The sequence below is a fragment of the Aythya ferina genome (assembly GCF_964211825.1).
Source record: "Aythya ferina genome assembly, chromosome: 3".
In the NCBI taxonomy this organism is placed as follows: Eukaryota; Metazoa; Chordata; class Aves; order Anseriformes; family Anatidae; genus Aythya; species Aythya ferina.
This window is the reverse complement of record NC_140298.1, coordinates 60,814,719-60,837,974: the sequence shown is the minus strand read 5'-3', so window position 1 is coordinate 60,837,974 and position 23,256 is coordinate 60,814,719. Positions and strand designations below refer to the sequence as shown.

Sequence of the window (23,256 nt, the reverse complement as noted above, 5' to 3'; positions counted from 1 at the left end):
GAAGAGATGTTTGGTAAGCTCTGCCTGAGATGGAAAAGAAAAGGGTAAACTTTGGCATGTCTGCCAGCTGAGACAGCTTAAGATCCAACTCCAGTATCTCACAAGTGAAGAGCAGGACTTCCAAAAAAAGACTTGAAAAGCAGTGAGCAGAGGCTGGGGTACTGATAGTAGCAGTTCCTCATCCTCGTGTGCTGGTCTGTAATTTGTGAGGTAAATGGAGAACTCCCTTAGTGCGTTGTGCTCCAGATGTCCTTAAAAACATAAATGCAGTCACACAAAAGGCTCTATTATCTGCCCCTGGGATCTGCAGAAATGCTGCCCTGATGTAGTCATTTCTGCCATGTACCTGGCAAGGAGCATGAGGGGAGAGGGGAAAATCAGCCAGTCTTACAGGGACTTGAAAGGCACGAGGTTATTTGGGCTCACCCATGCTTGAAAGAATGTTTAGGTTGTTTTTACGTGTTAAGTAGTCTGGAACACTTCACCTGAAAGCTGTGTTGCAACTGCTGCATCAGGCACTTTCCCTCCTGGGTAATCAGCAATGTCATTACTAGTCAAATAGGCTGGGACGTGAGTCCAGGTACTGGCATCCGACCGTGCTGTGCTGCCTACTTCTGCCTTAGGGCTGGGCAACAGTCTCATGTAGCCTTACCTAGGACTGATCGGGCTGTTCTGTGTCCTCCTGGAAAGGTTCTTGGACCTGCGAGGAAATGGTCTCCAACTTAGTGATATGCTGCCTGGGTTTGGGGGTGGGCTGAACACACAAAGTTACCAACCTGGGCTTAGGTAATCCCAGTTATCCCTCTCCTCTTTTTTGTAAGTGCATCAAATCCTGGCAGGCTGGCAGCAGGTGGTCAGGACGGGGATCTGCTGTACAGGGAGGCAAGAGGCAGGGCCGGATGTGTGCTTGGGGTGGAGGAAGATCTAAATCGAGCAATTGGTTCTGCCTTGACACTTAGCTTATGGCTCTGCTCTGCAAGTTGCAGCTTCAGCACTTGGCTGCCTCCCACTGCATAAGTGGATGGGGCAGCACTGCTGTCCTGAAGCGACTTTGAGGTGCTCCCAAGTCAGATACCTAGGAGGAGTGCTCTCTGCAATCCTCTGCACGACTCCTGAAGTCCTTACTATAAAACAAAATGCACTTGGATGTGGGGGAGTCCATTTTCTCCAGCCCCTGTCCTATCCTGAAAACTGTTGGGAGGAAGTTGATGGCAGCTAATGCTCTCACTTTGCTTAATGCCTTCTCTCCTCTTTCCATGGAGCTTTGCGAGGCTGAGGGTAACATCTGATGCTGTAATGCACCAGGTGCTGAGAGGAATGGGGCAGAGAAGGAGCCTAACTTATTTTCATACCCACAGCAATAGTAAAGCAGTGATTTTTCTTCAGTTCTGTAAGTCCGTTCCCATAGTCCTCTCACCCTTGATAAGCTTGTGAGCTGCTTGCATGGGAAATCTGTGGTCTGCAGGTCTGCAGTGGGATGAGGAATATGTGATTAGAGGGAATCTGGAGGAAGAGGAACGTTGGCATGCATACTTCTGCACGATGTGGGGAGGACTTGGGATGAAAGGAACTGATGAGTGATTGCTTTGTTGAGGCAGACCGAAGAGTTAAGAGCAATATTTGATCTCTGGTAGTGGACATTAGCAAATGGAAAAATGCAAAACCAGGGCAAGCATAGGTAGTAGGAGTACTCCTTGGTATGTTCTTACAGAAGTTGGTGTAGGCTGTTGCAGACTTTAAGTTGGGGTGACCTCTGCATTATGATGATACTAGATGGGAGTTCCTTCTGTTAGGCTAAGTACTTTGGGGGTTTATGGAAATACCTACAGTTTTCTGCAGCATTGAATTCCCTTGTTCCAGGTGTGTAGGAGTGGCTCTTGTTTTGAGCTCGCTGTCTGCAGGTTCATTCGGTGCCTCCTACTTCTACTGGAACTTTTCTCCATGCCACTTCTGACTTTGCAGGCCACTGTTATGTTCCCTCGTCTGTCTCTCAGCCATGTCGAAGAGCCCTTCAACAGTTTAGTTATGCTAGCAGTGAAAACCACCTCTTGAGCGTTCTTGTTATGCTTTTTTAATGCAGTTTCCTCTTCCACATCCTTTTCTAAGTGGAGGAATTTGAACTGCATGCAGTGTTAAAAAGGCTGGCACAATGTGTGTCTATAAAATACAGTAATCTCTCCTGGCTTGTTCCTTATCCTTTCTGAATACCAAATTGTTACACTTTTTCTCTGCTAAGCAAAGGGCACTTGTAGTTTCCTTACAAGTCTCAGCATCTGTTTTCTGAGTGATAATAGACTGGGATGGCTTTGAGTTGGCTTTTCTATATACACAGGCAATTTTGCTGGTTTTGTGTGCATGCAAAAATAGTGCTCTACTACTCCACGTTTCTTTGAATATTTGTTTCAACCTATAGTATGGTGCGAAATGCACTGAATTCTACAATAATTGCTCTGAATCCGTGACTGATAAATTACTTTTAAAGTCCTGTAATTCAAATTAGGAAAAAAAAAAAAAAAACACACTAAAGGTATTAATGGAATGTGAGCTAAAATGCTTTGTAACTTCAGCTGTGCCTTTCTTTCACAATGAGAGCTCTGGGATGTTTGATATTGCAGGGGGGATGTACCTCTGTATATGGGGGTGACATTGAATAGAGGGGAGAGAACAGTGGCAGGTATTGGGGAGAAGGCCTCTCAGAACATGCGCTTCACAGAACTGAGCAGTCCAGTGCTCTTCCACCAACACTTCCTATAGCAAAGGAGCAGAGAGGGAGAGAAGCACTTCAGAAGAGTTGTTTCAAGACTTCCTATATGAAACTATACTAAATCAAAACCAGAGCGCGTGGCTGTGCTGCAACAGATGCAGCCCAGGGGACTTGTATCGCTCACTGCCTGTAATAATACTTGCTGTAGGACCACTGGGAAGGGTGATGCCATGCCATCTTAATAGGCATTGCAGGTAAGACACCCACTGCAGCTGAGTCTCCTAGGATTTTCATTGTTTAGGGCATAATTATTAACTATAAAACTCTGATTCTTTTGAGTTACTTGTGTAATCATGGCCAAATTTATTTCTCTACTGCTTCATCCTTGCGGCTCTGTCCAGCTGTGGCTTCAGTGGAGCTCTGCAGTTGTTAAAATCGCACCAGAAGCAAGGGTGGTGAGGTGGTATTCCAAGAAGACTTAGGAGTTAAAACAATTTTTGTTATGGTGAGTTGTCATCAAATTTTCAAGTATATGAAATGAAGCCCTTAGTGCAAATCCAAGTCACCAAATAAGTGTCTGCAAATGTTCCTGGCAGCCTGCCCCCAGTCCCCCCAGTAGATGTTCTGTGTGACTCAAGAAAAAGCAAACTCACTTCACAGTTCCATGGATCCTTTTCTAGGCATAACACTTGTTTGTTTTCATCCTTCTGATATTGAGGCTAATAACTGAGCTGTATTTATAGGAACTGCATATCAGAGTCTCTGCTTCCTCCTCTCTACACAAATTCAAAGGATCAAGTAGCAGCAACTCTCGACTCCAGGTCAGCTGTGATTTTAAATAGGGGTGCGTATCTGTTCACTGCATTTATCTTAGTCTTTTTTTTTTTTATTGTTTTACTTCCATATTATGGAGGAAAATGAAAGTGCATAGAGGTAGTTTTCCCTTCTAAAGTGGGCCTGAAAGTGGGAATTACTTCCTCAGCGATCTGCCATCTGTACTTAGCTCCACTGACAAACATTTTTCCTGTTCCTATTAGTTCAAAGGAAATATCTAAATTTCGTAAATTGATTCGACCTTACAGCTGTACTGTACATACCTCACTGAAACAGCTTTTACAAACAGCTGAAAATAATGCTTGGGTGCTGCAGTATTTTCCCTGGAAAAAAAAAAAGTTTACTAAATTTGTAGATGATATTGATATTACCCAGCTGACAGCTGTATTTGGAAAAGTACATTTTAGAAGGGCACAAACTACTCAAGTTTTATAAAGAATATGACTTAAAGCCACAGCACAAGTTTTCACTAAAACAGCTTTTATTAATTTCTTCTCAGAAAGCTTAATTTTGTAAAGTTTTAAATATGGGGGGAGAGCTCAGCAATTAAAAAGCTGAATTTTTTTTTTTTAATGACACTTTCAAATTATAAATTAGCTGGAAAAATTGTGTACAGCTGCCTTGTGTGTGTTGCTGCTTCAGATTAACCTGGGAGTGGTAGGGCTTTTACTGAATTATTGCATCAAATGCTTGAAGAGGTTGTTCTTGTGTCACTTAACAGCAGTTGCACATCTCACATACTTGCACACACGCCTGTGAATAGGTGAATTTCACATTTGGTGCCTGAATGTGTGCTGTAGCTGCCGCTGCTCGCTCCCCTGTGCCGGCTGGAGGATTTTTCATGGGTTAGAGATGCTGAAGGGTGCCTGGCTGCGTGCTGAGGGGTGGCAGCGGTTCTTTGTCACTGAGCTGCCTCGGAGGAAGGGAGTAATACCGGGTGCCTTCCTCCCTGCCTGGCTGGAGTTACAGGTCTGCCGGAGCCCATGGGGCTGCTTCCCAAGTCTCCTCCGCAAGGTGTGCAGGCGAGGCGTGCCGGGGTCTGGCAGCCGGGAGGATCCCCACACCAAACACACATCTGCCAGGGCTCTAGCAGGGGCTGGCCGCTTTTCTCCCCTCACGAGTCCCAAATGTCCCTGGGCTGCCCCAGCCCCAGGCGGCGCCTCCTCGTCCCTACCCTGCCTCAGGAGCCAGCGACCGTTACGGGGGCGGCGGCGGCCGTTGGCGGGAGCCGCCCTGAGGCGAGGGGAGAAGCCCCCTGAGGGGGCGGACGTGCGGGGGGCGACCTGAGGGGGAGAAGCGGGCTGAGGGGCGAGGGGAGCCCGCCTGAGGGGCCAGAACCGGCCTCAAGGGGGAGAACCGTCCTCAGGGCCGCCTCAGGAGCGGTGCCTGCCCGTTAAGGCAAAGGGGCGCGGCGCCTCCCCCTTCCTGCAGCGACGGCTCGCGGCTGCCGCGCTGGGGGCTGGCCGGCAGCCACACAAAGCGCCGCTCTCTCCTCTGCTCTGCTCTGCTCTCCCCTCCCTTTGTCTGCGTGGCTTTGTCTCCCCGCCGTTCCCCTCCCCGCCTCACGGGCCCGCGCCGTTCCCCCCCCCTCCCTTTTGTGCCACCTGCGCACCGTGGGAACGGCCGCTCGCCCAATCGCGGCGCGCCGGGCTCGGGCACCGCATTTTATTTTATTAACTTATTTATATTTTATTCTTTTTTACTATTATTATTACATTTTTATTTTTTATTATTCTGCACGAGGGAGGTGCGGGCGGGCGGGGTTGATCCCCCTGCCGCCGCCACCACCGCCGCCGCCGCCTCCCTCCTTCCTCAGCGGCGCGGCGCGTGCCCGAGGGGCGGGCGCGCGCGGGCGGGGCGCGGGGCCCTTGCGGAGCGGCCTGGGAGACCCCGGCTCTTGGGGCCGCGCCAGCGCGCGCGGCGGCGCCTCCTCCTCCTCCCCCTCCCTCCCTCCCCTCCCTCCCTCCCCTCTCTCTCTCTTCCCCCTCCCCTCCCCTCCTTTCCCCTCCCCTCCCCTCCCTCCTCTCCCCTCCCCGCCCCCCCCGCGCCGAGTGGAAGGGGCTGGGGTTGGTGCCAGCAGCGGCGTGAGCGCTCGAGCGGCCGCCATTTTACGCCAGCTCCAGCACACCGCCCGGACACGCGCCGAGGGAGCCCGCAGCACGGAGCGACGGGGCGGAGGGGGGAGCAGCTCCTCAGCCAGCCCGAGCCGCCTACGAGCAGCCCCCCGCGCCACAGCGCGCCCCGCAGCCCCCCTTCTGCACGCCGCTTCCAGCCCCGCAGGTCAGGCGAGGAGGAGGAGGAGGGAGGAGGGAAGGAGGAAGGGTGAGGGTGAGGAGGGGGCGGCCGGGCGGGGCCCTGCAGCGCTCTGGCGTCGCGGCCCGGCTGCCGTCGTGGCCGCTGCCGGTGGGCGGCTGGGCCCCGCTGGCTCGGCGCTAGGCCTCCGGAGGAGGAGGAGGAGGAGGAAGAGGAGGAGGAGGCGGCCCCGGCTTGGGACGCGTGGCCGCCGCCTCATTGTCCCGCCGGCCCCATTCATTGCCGGGGGGAGCCGAGCGGCTCCTCCCGCACCCCCCTTCCCCTCCTCCTCCTCCTCCTCCCCGTACAGCAGGCTGGCGGCGGGCCCCCGCATTGTTTCGGGGAGTAGGGGCTGAGCAGGGTGTGTGTGTGTGCTGTGTGTGGGGAGGGGGGGGCGGCGAGCTCCCGGCCGGGTGGTGAAATCGGGCCCGGGGTGTCGCAAGCGGCCTCCCGGGGGGGATACGGGTGAGAGGTGGGGAGCGGCTGCGGGGCTTTGGGGGGGGGGGGGGGGGGGTTGGAGCCGCTCCTCCCGCGGGAGCGTGGCGGGGAAAGGGAGGGTGGGGGGGGGGGGAAGTCGGTCACTGGAGGAAGTTGTAGGACATCTGAAGGCGCAGAGCACGTGTTAACATCGCGCTCATGGCGGCCGCCGCTGCCGTGGGTGGGTGCGGGCGAGCCAAGGGCGCTTTGTTCCTCTCGCTCGGCCCGGCCGGCACCGGGGAGGGGGAGCCCGGGGCCCCCGGCCGGCGGCTGGGCCGCGGAGGGTGCCGGCCCCGCCGCCCTCCCCCGCCGCTGGCTCCTTGCTCCGTCCCGAACTTGTTCGGAGCTCCGCGGTGGAGAGACTGGAGGGAGCGAGGTGAGTCAGTGTCTGGCTGGGTTGTGTAAAACCTGCAGTGAAAGCCACCCCACCCCCGCTAGGCAGCGGTGTCAGGGCTTTCCTTTGTGTTAGGGCTTCTTTTGAGGGATTTTGGGGGGCATCTCCCGAAGCAGAAAGTGTCACGGGAGTGGTCCGCGAGCTCACCGCCAGAGCAGGGCGGCCTGGTGCACGTGCTGTCACTTCAGCAGCTCTCCTGGAAGATATTTGTGGCTTAATTACGATGCTTATTGCGTTTGGACAGATATCTGGAAACATGGCTACTGAACACGTTAATGGGAATGGTACTGAAGAGCCTATGGACACTTCTGCTGCAGTTACCCATTCTGAGCATTTCCAGACATTGCTCGATGCTGGTTTACCACAGAAAGTTGCTGAAAAGCTAGATGAAATTTACGTTGCAGGTAAGGTGTAAAACTTGCAAAACCACACCTACAATACTTTACTATATTTGTCTGTCTTTGGGCTAAAATAGCAACTTCTCCTGGTTTCCAAAGTATGGGGACTGCAGTCTTACAAACATCTGTGGATTTTTGTTATTTAGCGCTTTAATGTGTCATAGTATTTTTCAGAGAAAAGCCTTGGACCAGGCTCCTTGGACTGAGGGTTGGGAAGAGGGGGGGGAAAAATTGCATGTGACTGTAGCAACAGCTGGAATAGGCATCAGATGAGTCTTAGAAGGGGCAGGTGATGTGGTCTTTGTGCATTTTTACAGTACTTCTAGGTAACTTTATGTAACTGAAGCCATGGTAGTCATCTTCTGGCGTAAATGTTACTTTGTGATATACTATTTGAGCTCATAGGTGCAAAAATTATTGTATGGAAATAGCTAGCATATTTAAAACTTGATTTTTTTTTTTTTTGTTATTGTGATCATTCCTCTAGTGCTGCAGTTTATAGTCTGCTCCCAAACCATATCATGGTACCATTGCTAGTCCAGCTAAGTCAGGTTTTGATAGAGTCTTCTGAATTCAGCTTCAGGATATTGAAAATTAACTTGGCCTGTGTAACATGTGAATTTCAGAGAAGTCAAATACATAAAGGTGGTAGAATCTATGATTCTAAGGTAGTAAATGTTACTCTAAATCTTAACTTTTTTTTACAAACTTGATTTTAGAAAAAGTTACTTGTACTTAATATGTTTAACTTAGAGGGCTAAGTAACTTCTAAAGTATTGTAACTTTAACCAGTGATTGATTTAGGGAACGCTGAAATATATTAGGTGTGTTAAATATGGTTAAACAAAGATTGCTGCCCACATGTAATTAGTAATTTTGTTCTTTTCTCTAGGGCTAGTTGCACATAGTGATCTAGATGAAAGAGCTATTGAAGCTTTAAAGGAATTTAATGAAGAAGGTGCACTGGCAGTGCTTCAACAGTTTAAAGACAGTGATCTCTCACATGTTCAGGTAACGTTAAGCAATTTAGAATATAATTGTTGAGGGATAAACTACTAGTAGACTGGCAAGAAGTTTGCTTAAATCTCTTCAGTGATCCATACATGATATGTAAAACAGGCCCTTTATTCATTCAAGGTAGAAATTGGTTCTGGCTTGTAATGTTCGCAGAACTGAAGATTAATGCATCTTTTGCAGAACAAAAGTGCCTTTTTATGTGGAGTCATGAAGACATACAGGCAGAGGGAAAAACAGGGGACCAAGGTGGCAGATTCTAGCAAAGGACCAGATGAGGCAAAAATTAAGGTATGTTCCTAGGAGATAAAAGGTATGAAGTCTCTCTGTGTTTTTTGGTTTTTTTTTTTTTTTTTTGCAAAGCTCTTGTGACAGAGACCTTAATTCTTATAAAACTGTGATATTCTAGTAAAGGCTATTTTAGATTATTCATCATTATTTAAGAGCTGTCATTCACATTTTCATCTTCAAGAGAAAACTTACATCCTGTTCGTTACTGAGTCTGAATGTATATTGAAACATGAAAAAGATTGGACGGTTAGATTTATGAGCTGAGGATTGACTAGTTGAGACAGTTTTACTGTTTCATAGTTTTAGGAAACTTGTCAGCATAGATCTCTGAGTTTGGAATATGTAACTTCAGCTACTGGTTTGTTTTTTTTCCTCAATTCAGGTTTAAAGCAATTCCACAACAGGGAGATAGCATGTGTGTCATAATCTGTACCCAAAATTGTTTTAAAGGATACTTTATTTCTTCATGTGAGTGTCCTGATACCAAGAAACTCCTGTGTCCAGAGCTACCCATACCACAACTTATATTAAATTCCATGACTAGCAACTTGTCCAAAGCTAAAGGAAAGGAAAACTTAAATATGCTTACTTGATGGTTCAGAAAAGTGAGAGTATCTTTCATCTTTAACTTTTTATGTGTAAAGTGCAAAATGAATGCGTTAAAGATTACAAATAACTATGTAGCTTGCAAAACTAGAATGTCTGTTTTTCTCACTTTGAGGCTGGGATGCTGGTAATTGTAATCCCTTTTTTTAAAAAAAGGGAAAAACCTACAAACAAGTGATACAGTTCTAGTCACCACCACACAAAACAGCAGTATGTATTAAGTAACTTAAAGTAGCATAGCTTTCACTGCTGATGGCTATAGCCTTTAAAGCCACTCTGCAATTTTCCAGGTGTGAAGTTAACTCCTGATTGTAATTGGACTTGTTAAATGTGCTGCTCCTTTGTGCGTAGAGTTGATGTCTTTGCACAAAATTGTTGAAGAAAAGACTACTTTCAGAGGAGTTTCTCATTAGATATTTTGCATACATTTGTAACTGTATGCAGCAATCAGAGTGAAGAGCAGTTGTGCTGAGATGCTGCGTGTGCCCACAAGGAACTGAGGGGAGGATGGGGAGGGATAACAGCATAGGAGGAAAGGATTTTGATCACAACTTCAGCGGCGGGATACCTGAAGCAGAAAGAACAGTGTTCCAGGAGTGTAAGCACTTAAACATGTGTTCTTTAACTTCACACTCATGAGTAATCTCATTAAGTGAAGGGAACTTCTGTGCATAAACGTTTGCAGGATTGGGCATGCCAAAACAAGAAGTGGCTCGGACTGCTAAGATCTTCCTAATTAAAGGGAAGCTCGCTGTTCTATTACTTGGCCTCTTTTTTGTATGAAAATGAAGGAATCGGGAAAACTCCATGTGAACCTCCAATTTTCTAGTGTTTCTTTACCTGGCAGTTTTAATAATTGTTTTGCAAGTTTGTTGTTAAAGTGCTAGCAGTAGGCTTGTTCGCCTGTGAGAGTTTCAAAGCAATATAGTTTAAGATGAATTATGAGCATGTCTGTTGTCTGTGAATGAAGTACGCCTAAATTAGCTGAATTTGCATGTGATTTTAACATTTTAAAATTCTTACTTGAAGGCACTCTTGGAGAGAACCGGCTACACTCTTGATGTGACTACTGGACAGAGAAAGTATGGTGGACCTCCTCCAGAGTCTGTATATTCAGGACAACAACCTTCCGTTGGTACAGAGGTATGGAGGAGGAGATGTTTGTGTAGATGTATTGCTTATATATATTAAAGAAAAAAAATAAATACACCCAATGAATAAAAATACTCTGTGCCTCTTGCAGATCTTTGTGGGCAAGATTCCAAGAGACTTGTTTGAAGATGAACTTGTTCCATTATTTGAGAAAGCTGGCCCTATATGGGATCTCCGCTTAATGATGGATCCATTAACTGGTCTAAATAGAGGATATGCTTTTGTCACTTTTTGTACTAAAGAGGCAGCTCAGGAGGCTGTTAAACTGGTAAGTCTTCTTACATCTTTCTTCCTTTCTTTTTTTTTTTTTTAAGAACACACTGTGGATTATAAGCTGTTGTCCTGATCCTAACGTCTGAATGCTTAAAATTCAACTGTGTCATTTTTAGATGATTTTACAAATGTCCACCAGGCATTTTTAAGTATTTTTACATAATTCTGTGTATAAATCTTTGATGGGCGTATTAGGGGCAGGAAATAAAGTAGGTGGACTGCTGTTTGGTCCAGTTAGGTGAATCTTAACAAAAGTTGTCTTAGCAATAGTGACTTCTGAGCTTGTCTGCGTTTGGATGAGTTTTAGAGAAGCGTTAGTGGAGATACTGTGTTACAAAGGAGTTGGTCAGGTTTTATGGTTTTGATTTGCTTGTGCACCAGCAGGGGGCACCATGCTGGGAAAATGCATCTGAAGTCACAGAATTTCATAAGATACTTCAGATGATAAGTAATCACTTTTGACTTGTAAGGTCTATCTTGTCTCATTTAGCTATCTGGAAAATGACAAAAGCTACCAGTTAAAAACTTCTCCAGTTTTAGACAGAGGTGTGAAATGGTCTGGTATAAGGAATGGGAAACTCTTAATAAGCTTCCCAGGTTTTATGTCCTCAATCCTTACACTGCTCTTTTGTTTTTCTGGTTACATGAAATTTGAATTCTTTGAGCTAGTTAGTGCTGCATTGATGTGGCTGAGATCACAATGCATGGTGTGATCCTAAGAGTGCTAACTGTACTCATTCTGAGGCGTGCTGATACTGTACTAATACGGCAGGGTTAAGACCTCTCTTTTGTATTAAGGGACACCTTAGGTCATTAAGGTACCTTGCTAACCCTCATGGTTGACACGAATCAGGCTGAAGATAGAAGTGCCTCCCAAAAAGTATTGAAATATCTTCAAAAAAAAAAAAAAAGTACAAAAAAAAAAGTCTGGTATCTACTGTTTAGCTTTTTAAACAAGCATGTCTGGTGTGTTCCTGTGTGCAATCCAAATATACTTAGGATAACTGTTTGCATATACCTCTTTGTACTTTCTTTGTCAGCCTAGCTATTTATATTTTGTGTAAACTCAAGAGTTACTCACATGACTTACCCAAAGAGCGAAACAAATTTAAATATATTATCAGAAGCGTCTATTAAATGAAAAGGAGTTTTTCTTCTGTTAGCTCTATTTTGCTTAAATGCAGCATGCTCCTGAGGGGGATCTGCAAAGTTATTCAGATTGTGTTTGCATAAAAGTTACAGCTCAGGTCCTGGCCTCAGTCTTCATTGAACAATCTGAGGGAATGGAAGGAGGTCCCTTTATATTTGATCTTTGCTATGCAGGAAAAAATACAGCATTGCATGTTGTTTCTCAGCTAGATAGCCACAGAGTGTAATAGTTGAAAAGCGTTGGGGTTGGTACAGCAGTTTTTCAGCCTTCATGCTAACCTTTGAAGGCAGGGTTAGCTCTAAACTGGATCTTGTGACATTTGTTAGCTTTTGAATAGTCCCAGTTGACTGGGTAGTTTGGTGTGTTAGAAGTTGCCCAGGGTGCCTGAGTGATTTGCAAGGGTGCCAGAAAAGTATGACCATGTGGCTTAGTTGAAAATTATGGGTCTGTGTCTTGTAGTTTTTTATACATGCATGGGAGAGGTTGCTGAAAGACCTATGAGAAATGCTACACTCTTGGTCATAGTTATTTTAACAGGCAGTGTTCTTTCTGACACTACTTCTGATGTGTAGACAGCTTGTTTCAGGGATTTCTGGATATCATGGAACTGGGGATTCTCTGCTTCCCATCCCTTTGCCAGAGGCTTTTTTTTCCCCATTCATGATTCTGAAATGTACCAAAAATGAGAATAAAAATCTCTGCATTGCTTTGGTTTTCCAACTAATAGACAGCTACGAGGCTTTGTCAATACTCAAGCAGCAGAAAATACACTGACTGTCTTCAGGCTCTTGCAATTGGTGTAACATATTCTGCATGTGATTCACTTCTGCATAGCTATGGTATCATTCAGAGACTTTATAATATCTTCATATAATACTGAACCAATATTTTAGGTAAACTTAATGTTGACTTATTCTATTCATCCACCAGAAGAAACCTTGCACTTAAAAGGTTGAAGCCCTGATTTTGTTTATGCATAGCTCCAGCAGCTTACAAAGAGAGATCCCAAAATTTTGTTTGAAATACTTTTGGTGCTGTGCTTGAGACAAAAATGGAACAATGATGTGGCTTGATCCTGAGAAGACACTCAGATATGAACAGTAGTTAACTTTATGTCCAATACTTAATCCAGTGTATAGGTGGCAATCCCCCCAGCCAGTGAAGTAGAAGCAGCATCTCAAGTGCTGTTCACCCAAGTACCAGCTGTTACAAGTCAGGTCTGACTTTCTTCAGGCATTTTTCTCCCTGTCCATGTGCTTGCATCTCCCTTCTGTTTACACTCTTTCAGCTATGAATTACAGTTCCAGTTGTGTGTTTATGTGCACACTCAATTCCTAATATTTCATATGAAACTGTTAGATTTCAGTTTTGGAAAAGATTTCTGAGTGATGAGGGTTACTGCAGACATGCACAAAATTAAATACTTGCGGGCCAAGCTTATAGGAGAATGTATACTGCATGCTACTGTATATAGTTTTAAGCTTTAGTTTTAAGCTATAGTTTTAAGTTTTTTGACTAGAGCTAATGTAAATTTGATCAAAATGCAGGTACAGGTGCAGATATCCCTATTAAGCAGTTTGCCAGCTAGACACAGTAGTGCAGGTTGCTTGCTGCTGGAACCAAACTGCAGGTGAAAGTGGATGAAATGACAAGACAGACTTTACCTGTTTGTGAATCAGTTCTTGAGGAGCTTAGCAAAAAAGTATATATATTTTTTGGTATCTAGGGGGTGCTAATGTCTCTGCTGACTTGAGGCATTGCTTCAGTGGTGACGAGGGAAAAGTGTTATGCTGACCTTGCTAATTTGGTAGCACACACACAAATTAAGATTTGGGCCCATAGGTATCTAATCTAAGTTTGCAGCTGCTTTGCAAACTGTTTGCCTAAAAAACACTAATTGTGTGTGTAGGAGCATCTAGCTCTAGACTATTTCATCTGTGGTAGGATAAACATATGATAGAAAGTAGTAAAGTATGATAGTACGGAGAAAAAAACTGTAGAAACTAGTATCAACATGGATTAGCAATGCTAGACTACTTATTTTTCTTTGAAGTTATGAAAAGTTTTTGGTATGAGGTATAAGAGAGCTTCTATTTTGGATTAAATATGAAGTTAGGCTTTGGTCTTAAATTCTAACAGGAGCAGCCAGATAGTATCCATATATACTTCAGTTGAAGAAGAATCAATTTGTCTTGTATCCAGACTAATAAGCTGCTAGCTTTTTTGTAAACCTGTTTCTTTAAAGGATTTTTTTTTCCAGATTGTATAATCTTCTCTTTGTTAATGCGTACAAGTCTTCGTCAGTGTTCATAAATACATATATATATAAATACGTCTTCCTGTGTGGTTTTGTTTCAGACTTTAAAATCAACTCTTCCACTGCTACACAGTCAACAGATAGGGAGATGTCTTTCACTGTATTGTGTTATGCTTTGCGACATAACTAGTTGGAAAGATGCCACTCAAGATCCTTTTAGCATGTACAGTTTTTTTCAGTTTACTTCTTGTACAATTGTATAGCTTTGAAAGTCTTCAGTGATGTAGTTTTTGTTTGTAATGGCTAAATATAAATACATCTTCACCCTGGTTTTTAGTGCCCTAAGCAAGAAGGGGGTGTGGGAGAACTTGCTTATGTGGGAAGTTTACCACCAGACACAAAATCACTCACAGAATAAATAGCTAGATTAAATTTTGAAAAGCTATCCTACTACTTGTCAATAAAATGTTGACCACAAAATACATTTTCCTAGCTAAAGAATTGCCTGTTGCAGGGCTTGCAGTGCAGGAAAGTGGTTGATGTACCACCAGTTGACCTCCCAGCTGCTTATTTGGATGATACATGTCTGTCTGCATCGCAATGAAGGGCATTTTTGTCAGCAGATGTCTACAGTAATAGTTTTTTTCCCCTTGAACTGTTGATGTGTTCAGAGTGTTTTCTAAACAGTCTGTTTGGGGAACGGAATATGAACAGAAGCCTTAGGGTTTCAAAGCAATAGAAGTCTCTTTTTGCCGTTTGCTGTCTCTATCCGTGTAATCTACATGCTTGGGAAAGAATTTGGCAATTGCTCTTGTATGCTTTGTGGAGAAGACCCGATCGTGGCTTTCCTTTGTGAACTGTGTGGAGCTTTGGAAGGGAATCTGACTTCAATTGTAACACCTGTCTTCTATTAGACACACAGTACAATTTAAGAATTCACAGATGCAATCTGTAGAGGAACCTGAATTTTGTTCTGTGCTGTTGTGAAGGGGGAGTAGCCTTGATCTTGTTGGTTTGGACATATTAACCTTTTGTGGTTCTGCATGAAGAAGTCTAAAGATCTATGTATTAAGACGAAGGCTTGAACAAGAAAGGAAGGGTAGTTGTGGGCTGCCACTGTGGAGATAACTTAGAGAGCATGGGTATAATGCAAAATATTTGAGTATATATCATAAGAACGTGTTAATCACTGAAGAATTTAATATATTACTAAATTTGCAGAATCAAAAGATTTGGTATTGCTACTGTTGGACGGGAGTGAAAGTTATGTGTGACTGATGATTGTCTGTTTTTCTTTCAGTACAACAATCATGAAATTCGTTCTGGAAAACACATTGGTGTATGCATCTCTGTTGCCAATAATAGGCTTTTTGTTGGTTCTATTCCTAAGAGTAAAACCAAGGAGCAAATTGTTGAAGAATTCAGCAAAGTAACAGGTAACTGAGTAACTGCTTCATACAGCTAGAGGGTGGCAAACGTGATCGGTGATGAAGTATTTTTAACCATCTTTTGGCTTATGGTTGAATGACAATGAATTCAAACTGAGATGACTTAGCATTTGTCCTGATTTTTATTTATTTAAAACAAAACAAAAAATCTGACTGCTGAGGGATGAAATATTTGTAATTAAACAAGGTGTGCAGTTCCAAGTTTTACTGAGAAAATGTGTGTATTGTTTAAAAAAGCTATTCAAACAGATGGTTTAATTATGTCAGTGCTAATTGATGTTTTAAAGCTTTTCAAGACAGAACTGAAGCAGGTTGGGAACCATAACTAGTTCTGTGCTTCAGAGTTCTTACTGATTTGATAAGGATCTGTTTCTGTTATAACAGCATATAAACTCCGTCAGGTAACGTTTTACGGCTTCCTGTGTTACTGAATGATATACTTTAGGTTCCTTGGAGCAACACTGAAACTCTTAGATGTCATGAAATCATGCAAGTTTAACCTTTTGTTCTTTGGACATCCGTGGAAAGAACAGATGCTGATAAGTATTGTGACTTAGGGGGTGGGTTGAGAAGAAAAGTGACAAAGCACAACTTTGGGTTGCACTCCCTGCTCTGTTCAGTGAGATGGAAGGTATTCTTCTGTAGCTTCTAAGCTTTCTTCACTTAATAAAAGGGATCCTAAGTTGGGATAGTCCAATGACTCTTGGAGAATGTGGGTCTTGAAAGTAGGGAAGTTTTAATAAGCACACAGTCTGAAAAGACTAGCATGTTAGTGCTTATCTGGAACTGCTAATCAGATGCGTACTTCTCAGAAAGATAATCCTTACTTTATAATACAAACTCATGGATTAAAGCCATAACAAAGGAATATTTTGCTTATTTTCAGAGGGCCTTACAGATGTCATATTGTATCATCAGCCCGATGACAAGAAAAAGAACCGGGGTTTCTGTTTCCTTGAATATGAAGATCACAAGACTGCTGCTCAGGCCAGACGTAGGTTAATGAGTGGCAAGGTGAAAGTCTGGGGAAATGTTGTTACAGTTGAATGGGCTGACCCTATAGAAGACCCAGATCCCGAAGTCATGGCAAAGGTAATAAAGCTGTAAGGGAAACATAATATAAGTAAAGTGCCTTGTTCCAAAGTAAGTACTTCTTAATATAAGCGTAAGTTTAAATAGCATCTTGCAGCCCTCTTGAAAGAAATGTTGTAAGTGAGATGATAAAAATAAGAATGCACTCTAGAATTAATTTGAATTCAAAAAACTATTGGCAGATGTTATCTTGTGCTCCCAAGGATGAATGATACGTATGCTGGTGTAGTTGATTCCTAACCTGGAAGTGGTGGTGGTGACTCCCCAAAATAAAACGACTTTGTAGATTAGTATGTGGTGGCACAGAAATCCAGAAATGATCAGAGAACAAGCCTTAATGATTTTTAACCCTGGAACCACATGTTTATCACTTCAGAGGTAGAACATTACAGTAACACACACAAATTGGGATTTTTTAAAGCTATCCTGTAGAAGTTACTTTTGAGTATTTAAGTAATTACTTTGTATTTGGAACTCAGTATTTTTGACTTGGGTGCAGTGTTAAATCTGTAAAAATATTAAGACAATATTTTGGAGTTGGAGTATTTCAGTTAAGCTAAGGTCTGAACTTCAACATCTTGAATTACATTACAGCACATTATTTTGCCGTAGAAATATTACCTCTTTTTTTTTTTTCCCATCAGATAATGCCCAGACCTATCTTTTTCAATCGTGTTCTGTAGCTGAGTTTTTTCATGGAAGCTCCTAGCTAGTCTATATCCTTATCTCTTTCTCTTTATTTGCTTTTTGTCATTGTTTTTACTCTTGTTTGAGACATGTCGCTTGCTGGAGTCCTACTTTGATGGACCTAGTAATACAGTGTGGCTGGGATCTCCTCTTTGGTGAGCCATAAGGGAAAAGGGTTGGGGCAGGGACTCATTTTTAGGAGGAAAAAAAAAAAAAGCCTGCTTTTATAACATCGCTATCACAGAAGCTCTTGGACTACCCAGTTTGCAGACTTCATTTTTTTGCCCTGTATCATATATGATCAACAGCAGGGAAGAGTCTTGCAGGTAGAAGTGGTCAGAGGTGGCATTTCCTATATGTGGCAGTCTATCTGATCAGTTTCTTGGCTCAGGAAATCCTACTCCAACAAACTGTTGAATTAGCACAAACTTCTGCTGACATGACCACATAGATAAGCGGGGTGTGATAGGGGATGTGATGAGGTAGGTGTCTTTCTGAAGTAAGTTTATAAATGTCGGAATGAAAGGCTAAAGAAATCAGTGTTTTGTGGCATTTGATATTCATTTTTTGAATGTTATGTTTTAATACCTCAAAGTTTTTGTATTTAAAATGGGAAATGTGCAGAAAATGTTACATTTTATTGCTATTTGCCAAATACAGACAGTTGATGCAAAAGGGAATGGAAATGTGAATGAGAACGCTGAAAAAGTAGAGTGCACAGTTTGTGGCTGTATGCAGAAGCAGAGGCAAGTGTTGGTGTCTGACTTTTCTGGCTTGCTGCATCCCATTTCCTTGTTGCATTCTTACAACAAGGAAAGGCTCTGTTCCAGTCTTCCTTGCCCACTTCAAGTACGTTTACAGAAAGCCTGATCACATTTGGCCCCTCTGGAGGTGTTAGGTTTGCTTTCTGGAGTTTACTGCTGTGTTATGTTTAAGAGCAGCCCAGCTACTTGTCACGGTCACGCTGATCTCCCAGCTGTGAGCTGCAGGTTGGCCGTCTGCTCCTGAGCGCTGTCATTAGGGAGCAAAGGGAGAGCTCTTGGCCCTGGTCTCGCACATTCCTTTGGTAGAAGGCTCTGGGGGAAACACTGTGAGTAGGAGGTTGCTTTCATCACAATAATCATCTGGTCTGCAGCGTGCTCATCCACATTACCAGAAAAGAAAGTCCATAAGAGCAAAGCATGGGGAAGGCAGATTCACCTCGGTAGCTAGATGGTGAACAGCATTGTTCTAAATACCTGGCAGAAAAGCATGCCAATTCATCAGTGTATTGACACCTAATAATTTACAATTCTGAAGTGTTTTCTCAAGCCTTTTTTTCCGTTCTCCTCCAGACTTTTGTTTAAATGTTGCGGAGTGTGCTACATGGATGTGTACTTACCAAATATTGAAGCACTTGAAATTTAAAGGGGGTGTTACCTTAAACATGAAGTACCTTCAGTGTGAGGAGGAGAAAAGCTAGCTTTCGAAGCTACAGATGTATGTGCTAGAGGAGTGCAGTACTTGTTCTGACAGATCAGTGTATGTGTATCATCAGTGAAGTAATTGATTTCTAGTCCAAACTTTTTTCTAACTTCCGGTGGTTTTGTTGATAGTTCTTTTCTCCTAAGCAGCGTTTTGATGCCTCTTACATTTTAAATTATTCCTGTAACGTGGCTGAGGCTACAGAGCATGTGCTAGATTGGCAGGTTAAGCAGCTAAATAAAGTCTTGTGCTCATGGCTGCCTGGTAGATTACAGGAGAGGAGACAGGGACTAACCTTTGAAGAACATAGTAACAAAGCTTGAAGTGTTTGTACTCTAGGTAAAAGGAGGAAAAGGAACAGATCCCAGTAGTTCTGGGGGTAGTCCAGCCTTCAGCAGTTTTACAAGTGGGCCCTGCCTTTATGACAAAATGCTGCTGTGCACTTGCACTTAGGATAGCGGGCTATATTGCTTGTTTTAGATGTGCATTCCTCGTTACAACCTACAAGCCTTAATCAAGAAGACTTTTTTAACCTCTTACCTTAAATGAAGTGAAAATAGTTCCTTCTTTCACCCTACGCTTTGACCTGCCTGTTAGTTTTGACATGTTCCTTGACTGGTTGAGCTGCACTTCTGGTCTGTAACGTGGCCAAAGATATTATTGAGGTGTTAGAGATTAATGGATTTGTCTATGTGGGAGAAAAATTTAAACTAATTTCTTATTTAAAAAAAAAAAAATGTCCTGTTAGTACTAAAATCTTGTACTAAAAAGATGGTTTCTTCTTGAGGTTTTTAATCATATCTGACACTAAATGTGTCAGTCATTGTGGACTGGTGAAGGCTTCTTAGGGTTGGTTCCTCCTGAGATGCAAGTTTTCATCCTTTCCTAAAGTATAAGAATAAGGAACATTTATTTGCATTTTACCAGTTTTAAAAGCAGGTGGTTACAAAGCAAAACTTCTGTTATTCTCTGAAACAAAATAAGGTAAGGTAAAGTAAATGATTAGAATGGTTTACTGAAAAGGGTTCTTGGAAGGCACACAGTTCGCTTGTACTATCAAGGCATATAGGAGAAGCTTAACACAGGATAGGAGAAAGCTTTCCTTGTGGAGCTGGCTGTGACTTTTTTTTATCCCCTGAGAATCAGCAAGAATAGCTATTGCCAAAGGCTAGAGTTGATTCTCTAGATCAGATTTATAGTCTTGTAGTATCCTTTTTTCTTTTCTTTTTTTTTTTTTTCCAAGCTCTGCAACCCATCCAAGTTCTGCAATCAAGTGAGACAAGTTTATTTGTAACTTTAATTACACAGTAATTATGTCTTATACAACAGGTGTTGGGGTTTACTGAATTCCTGTGCTTTGTAGGAGCAGAGATCTTAGCTCAGCTTCAGGGAATTGAAGCATGCTTTCTGTGGTCCTTTGGTACCCCGTGTTACTTGCAGTGACCTTTGGGACCAGGAATGGGAAGTCAGAAGCTGCCGTGTACCATGTTCACTTGCTTTTTGTCATCAGCTAGTTAGAAGCCACTAACAGTGGACGGGGTGTGGAAAGATGTTGCAGTTCTTTGTGGCCGATTGGTAGCTGCACTGTAGGAAAGTAAGGCTGTAATGTCAGCACGCGGTGGCAGTGTGTGGAAGGGGCTCCCCCAGCATGTAAGAGAGGCTTATAAATTGCCAGAACTCACAGGAGATATCATGCAAAAATGATAATGTCCAGACATTATCATTTTATCAGTGTAACCTCGGTGTGGGGGCAAGGACAAGCCTTTGAATGCTTCCAGCCCAGTAACATACGTGATTTGCAGGTGTCCAGTGCATGCTGACTGGTTTATCTAGTGTCAGTCTTTGTCAGATTGCCTTGTTTTCTTTCATCTTAAAGCAGTTGGTGGTTGGTTCAACTTGGCACTGATGGTGTAGTCACTGTCAGGCAGTTAACAAGATGTATCTAAACCCTTCAAATAACTAGCCTTTCTGATCCTAAAAGCTGCCTAGCACTCTTCATGTAGCGTACAAGCCATATTGCATGCTTTAGAGGGGGAGGGAACAGGTTTTCAGTTAATTTGAGGTGGCTGTTTCTCAAGGAAAAGACTCAGTTTGACTTGTGAGAAAGTCCAACGGTGACCTGGCAATGTCAGCCTTCGTATCCTTTTCTGTATTTCTTCCCTCTTGTAACCATGGATTCAGGTCACTGAGTGCTCCTCAGGCAAGCGCAGTCCTGCTGCTAGGTATTTGGTGTAGCTGTAGCAGGGAAGCCACAAGTTAAGCAGCTTGAGAGCTGCAGTGCTGTCACCTCTGACCTAGATATTACAGTGATGACTGTTCTGCAAAACCTGTCTAAACAATGGAATGTTTTGATAACTTAATTATTTTGTGTGTAACCAGTCTCAGTTGCCTTCTTTCAAATTTGAAAGCGTTCCTGACTTGAAAATTACTGCTGCTAGGATTTTTTTCAAACGTTAACAGAAACTGTGTTGACTTTCAGGATACTGGTGCTATGTAATCGTGTTGGAAAATTGATCTAATATTTTTAGCAGTCAGGGATGTTTGCTGCCAACTTGTGCTGTATGAATATATATATATATGAGTATATATTTACATAACTACCTCTATAAAATGTAGTACTTAAAATGTAATGATATTTTCAGTGCTGCCAATAGTAATGACTTGCAAAACTTTTTGTCTAAATAGTGTTTTTAATTCTTTTTTTTTTTTTTTTCTAGGTAAAAGTTCTGTTTGTACGCAATCTTGCCAATACTGTAACAGAGGAGATACTAGAAAAGGCCTTCAGTCAATTTGGAAAGCTAGAGCGAGTGAAGAAGCTAAAAGACTATGCTTTCATCCATTTTGATGAACGGGATGGTGCTGTAAAGGTAAGTGAAGAGGGCTGTACCCCCTGTGTGTGCGTGTGACTAAGTGTAACATTTTGAAGCTGTATACTTCTAACTTCAGAAAAAATCTGTCTGGAGGAGTGTTCAAAGGCTTCCGATGTCTTTGTCCTCTCTGGGTGTCTCCTAAGAAAATGCATTTGCTAATTTGAAAAACTAGATCTTAGATGCACCTAAGTAGTTTTTCTGATGAATATCTGAGCTAGTCATACCCGTTATCAGTTGAAATTGAAGTGCCAGAAGTTGAGTGACTCTTCTCACCAAGTTAGCAGTAGACTAGTGCAGTTTCTCTAGGACAGGTGATAAAAAATTAGATCATCTTTTTATTTTCTAGGAACAGAATGACTTCCTTTTTATGGTGTGGAATAATCACCTTTTCTTTTCACGAGAAGTGTGGGACAGCTGAGGAATTGTCTTCCCTGGATTTTGTTAGCCTGGTCTTGCTGGATTTTCTCTGGTCATCTGTTGTTAGGAAGGGAAAGTGCACTTCCTCTCCTGCCTATAGTGTGTCTATTTTTATGTCCCGTGGGAGGATACAGCAGGATACAAGGGGATTCAGCTTTTCTTGTTCATCCAGATGCCTTGAAGCAGATGCTTATGAAGATGATGGAAAGAATCTTCTCACAGGATATGTATCCTGTCGAGGCTCAGAGTCCCTAGAAGTGGTAGAATCTTTAGGATTCCTCTGCTTAAAATTAACTTGTAGCAATTACTGTGACCCATGGGAAACATGCGCGTGTGTTGGTGTGGTTTTTGTTTTATTTTTTTTAAGTGAGAATGACACACGTACTTTTTTTTTTTTTTTTTTGGGGGGGGGGGGTCTGGCTTAAAAAAGAAGTTACTACATGTAAAATAAAGACATAAAAACATACACTCGTCTCTAGTTTTAGTACCATTTGTGTTAATGCTAACAGGAGACATTTACTGCCAATATTTTTTGCTGTCCTTTCAGAAATTAATTCTGTCCCTTCATTAACTGAAACAACTTAAAAGATTGAAGCCTATTTAGAATTTTAAGTGGGAGACTTTCAAGCTTATACATGCCATCCTGGGTTTGAGAACTAAGTTAAGAGGAAATGCATAACTTCCTGGAACCCATAATGCTGTGCTGTCTAATTTTTTTAGATTTATATTGTTGTTTTAGCTATGGATAACATTTAAAAATGCATATTCTAAAGGATAGAGTAAACTTAATAACTTCGGATATGCTTAGAAGTATATTTAAAGTCTGGTTAATTCCTTCAGGCAATGGAAGAAATGAATGGCAAAGATTTAGAGGGAGAAAACATTGAAATTGTTTTTGCTAAGCCACCAGATCAAAAAAGGAAAGAACGGAAAGCTCAGAGACAAGCGGCTAAAAATCAGATGTAAGTGTAAATGCATGCACATACCTTGTATTACTTCTGAAAGACATGTATATTCGTACAGAACTAGAACTTGGGGTAGTTCATAGCTTTACCATAGTGTATACAGGTTCTTTGGCTTCTCTGAAAATGTTGGATGCGTTTAAGTTGTTTGTGTTTTACTTAAGGTCTAGGAGGGAGCGCTGTTTGTGAGAATTCAGGTACTGTTTTGATCAATAGGCGTATGAGCAACAGAAATGCTTGCAGGTCATTAAATGTGCACCCTTCTCGCTTTAGAATAAAAAGTTTCCTGTATTTCTGCACTGATCTGTCCCATGAATGTATTCAGCAGCATGTATTCCTTTTATCAGACCTAGAAGTACTGATACAGGTCCCCTGTTTAAGAAAATACTCTCTGAAGGAAGGATCCTGGCATACTTTTTTGCCATTTCCAGAAGACAGATTATTCATGAAGTTTCTAAACTCACACTAATAAAG

The 23,256-nt window shown here is 42.8% G+C and overlaps 1 protein-coding gene across 5 annotated transcripts in view; it reads left to right on the top strand.

The window, feature by feature from the left end:
• Positions 1 to 5,567: 5,567 nt before the first annotated feature.
• SYNCRIP (synaptotagmin binding cytoplasmic RNA interacting protein) overlaps positions 5,568 to 23,256 on the top strand; it is a 25,546-nt gene continuing 7,857 nt past the window's right edge. For 3 of the 5 annotated variants that reach the window (XM_084515914.1, XM_084515913.1, XM_084515912.1), the window contains exons 1-10: positions 5,568 to 5,818; positions 6,946 to 7,105; positions 7,992 to 8,110; positions 8,297 to 8,404; positions 10,040 to 10,153; positions 10,254 to 10,430; positions 15,143 to 15,278; positions 16,177 to 16,382; positions 21,251 to 21,400; positions 22,661 to 22,782. In XM_084515914.1, coding sequence (XP_084372040.1) covers positions 6,958 to 7,105; positions 7,992 to 8,110; positions 8,297 to 8,404; positions 10,040 to 10,153; positions 10,254 to 10,430; positions 15,143 to 15,278; positions 16,177 to 16,382; positions 21,251 to 21,400; positions 22,661 to 22,782 — 1,280 coding nt within the window. In that variant the 5' untranslated portion in view covers positions 5,568 to 5,818; positions 6,946 to 6,957. The remainder of the gene's footprint in view (positions 5,819 to 6,945; positions 7,106 to 7,991; positions 8,111 to 8,296; positions 8,405 to 10,039; positions 10,154 to 10,253; positions 10,431 to 15,142; positions 15,279 to 16,176; positions 16,383 to 21,250; positions 21,401 to 22,660; positions 22,783 to 23,256) is intronic. The other 2 variants (XM_084515916.1, XM_084515915.1) reach the window with 1 other exon arrangement.